The sequence below is a fragment of the Nuphar pumila genome, unplaced genomic scaffold, assembly GCF_984573655.1.
Source record: "Nuphar pumila unplaced genomic scaffold, dmNupPumi1.hap1.1 HAP1_SCAFFOLD_86, whole genome shotgun sequence".
Taxonomy (NCBI): Eukaryota; Viridiplantae; Streptophyta; class Magnoliopsida; order Nymphaeales; family Nymphaeaceae; genus Nuphar; species Nuphar pumila.
Genome location: NW_028323174.1, coordinates 1 through 1,965, shown reverse-complemented (window position 1 = coordinate 1,965; position 1,965 = coordinate 1). Strand labels below are relative to the sequence as shown.

Here is a 1,965-nt window from a genome sequence, read left to right as displayed (position 1 = left end):
CATTTTCAGAACTTACGAGGACGATGATGGGGGCTTGTGAGTCACAAGCTGTCAGTGCTTTTTACCCGCTGATGTGTCTGTTTAGCCAGTTTTCCATTCTTTCAAGACGTGCTAGTATTCGTGTCAAGCCTTCAAGCATGGAGACAGCAACATGGGCTCTTGCGATTCTGTCCCTCTGTCACGATCATGTTCGCTTCACAATACATGATTGCCTGAACCCTTAGGTGAAAGGCAGGCCGCTCGTGGTCAGCACAAAGCATGCGGGTGTGAATTCCATGGTGACACAACTTTGTTCACTACACGCCAACTGTTGATAAGATCAAGATCAAGTTACATGTTCTGCTCTACATAACAAGGGCGACATAGCTCCAATTATGCGCACACTCTGTCAGCGTTTAGCAAGGTAACAAGAACCACATGATGCACGTGGCGTGGAGACAGGGGCATCCCAGCGTTACAACCTCATTTGCAGCCTTTGTAGTCCGGGTGCTGTGCTTTCCACTCCGATATGTGCTCACAGATGCTGTCTGCCAGCTGCTCCGCGGTGAAGTTCTTGCCATAGAAGGTCACGAAGTTGCCTTCTGGATTTAGGAAGTACTGCAAGAACATGGGTTGTCATCCAGCTCTGTAACAAAGTGTACAACAAAAACTTACATTGGCCGCCTTTGCATTCTGAGCTCCGGTTATTGGATGGGCGCAGATCATGCAACCAATTCGACTGATGTCTCCAAGATGTGCAGCTGCGCCACTGATGAGCCGACCGGTGGTCGCACACACACGGAACATGCAGAACGTTGCAAAAGGGCAGCAAATACTTGCCCGTCAAATGCCTCACAAGCTGAACTCAAAACACCATGCGACCTATGGTGTTGGGAATGGCAGCACCTGATATCATCGAGGCAGTTCACGCACCATGATAATGGAGTGATCCACTAAATAGTCATTCTTGGAATCGTTTGTTTTCATAAAGTAGACACGATATAGCTTGGCCACCTTCTTGATTTCGTCCATGCTGCCCCACAATCCAATGATCCGTTCGCTGAATTCCGTCAAGTATCTTTTCAGCAACTTGGGCGTATCTCGCTCTGGGTCAATGGTGATAAAGACGGGCTGGACTTTGGTACCTTTCCGCTTCTCTGCAAGTGTGACAATTTGGAATGAGAATTCACATGGCGAAGAGCATATGACATGTTCCTGCAGTGCTTCACCAGAATGGGGTCAAACACGAACTTCAATCCCCAAACTTCATGCATTTCAGGCAGCTGGACCTGCAAATGACATGGTGTGGCGAAGCGCCGTGTTCCAAGACAAAAGAAAGAGAGCATTGCTGTGAGGATGCCGTTCATACTAGTGACAGTCTTGCTTTGTCCATGATGCAGACAGTGCCTAAGTATGTAGCAGATACGTCACAGGGAAATGCACGTTGCAGGGCGGTGAGATACGCACCAATGAGATCCAGTGCTTTGACCAACTTTTCCAGCTCATCGGGGCAGATGTCGGGACAGAACGTGAAACCAAAATACAAGATTGAAAACTCGCCCTTCAAAGCCTCACTGGAGAAAGGCTTGCTGGATGTATCCTTCAGCATGAAGGGACCACCCACTTGAGCTTCGCCAATTGAAACGTCTTGCTTAGCTGACAGCTCTTTTACTCTCCGTTGCTTCTCGTACTTCATCCATTGGTACACTCCCAACCCTGCCCCCAAGGTGAGAAACATTGACGTGTATGTGATAGGCTGCATTTGCACAACCAGACCTCAGGGAACCCGCTGGGCTGTTGCATCTCCTATACCTGGCCACACCTTGACAACGGTAAAAACAGTCGAGAACCTCGTAAACAACCAAACGCACATGATGTCCAGTGACATTGCAGTTGATGCAAAAATGGCAAGATCTTGTCTCGAAACAGATGATGTGACAAGCGTTTCGGCCATTAAATGCTATGGTATACAAATTGCAGAGTTAC

General features: G+C 48.2%; 1 protein-coding gene across 1 annotated transcript; it reads right to left on the bottom strand.

Annotated features, from left to right (window-relative positions):
- Positions 1-462: 462 nt before the first annotated feature.
- On the bottom strand, positions 463-1,867 carry LOC149811269 (cytochrome c oxidase assembly factor HCC1-like). Its single transcript, XM_089993986.1, has 4 exons — positions 1,792-1,867; positions 1,349-1,695; positions 913-1,194; positions 463-597 (listed from the first exon to the last, which is right to left on the bottom strand). The coding sequence occupies exons 1-4, from the start codon at positions 1,865-1,867 to the stop codon at positions 463-465; spliced, it is 840 nt and encodes a 279-aa protein (XP_089850112.1).
- Positions 1,868-1,965: the final 98 nt, after the last annotated feature.

What these genes read in the sequence shown, in the direction of transcription:
- LOC149811269 (XM_089993986.1), bottom strand. Translation starts at nt 1,867, where the DNA reads ATGTCACTGGACATCATGTGCGTTTGGTTGTTTACGAGGTTCTCGACT. An exon ending in CGTTGTCAAGGTGTGGCCAG is followed by an intron (nt 1,696 to 1,791) that starts GTATAGGAGATG and finishes CCTTGGGGGCAG; the next exon opens with GGTTGGGAGTGTACCAATGG. An exon ending in ACAAAGCAAGACTGTCACTA is followed by an intron (nt 1,195 to 1,348) that starts GTATGAACGGCA and finishes GAAGCACTGCAG; the next exon opens with GAACATGTCATATGCTCTTC.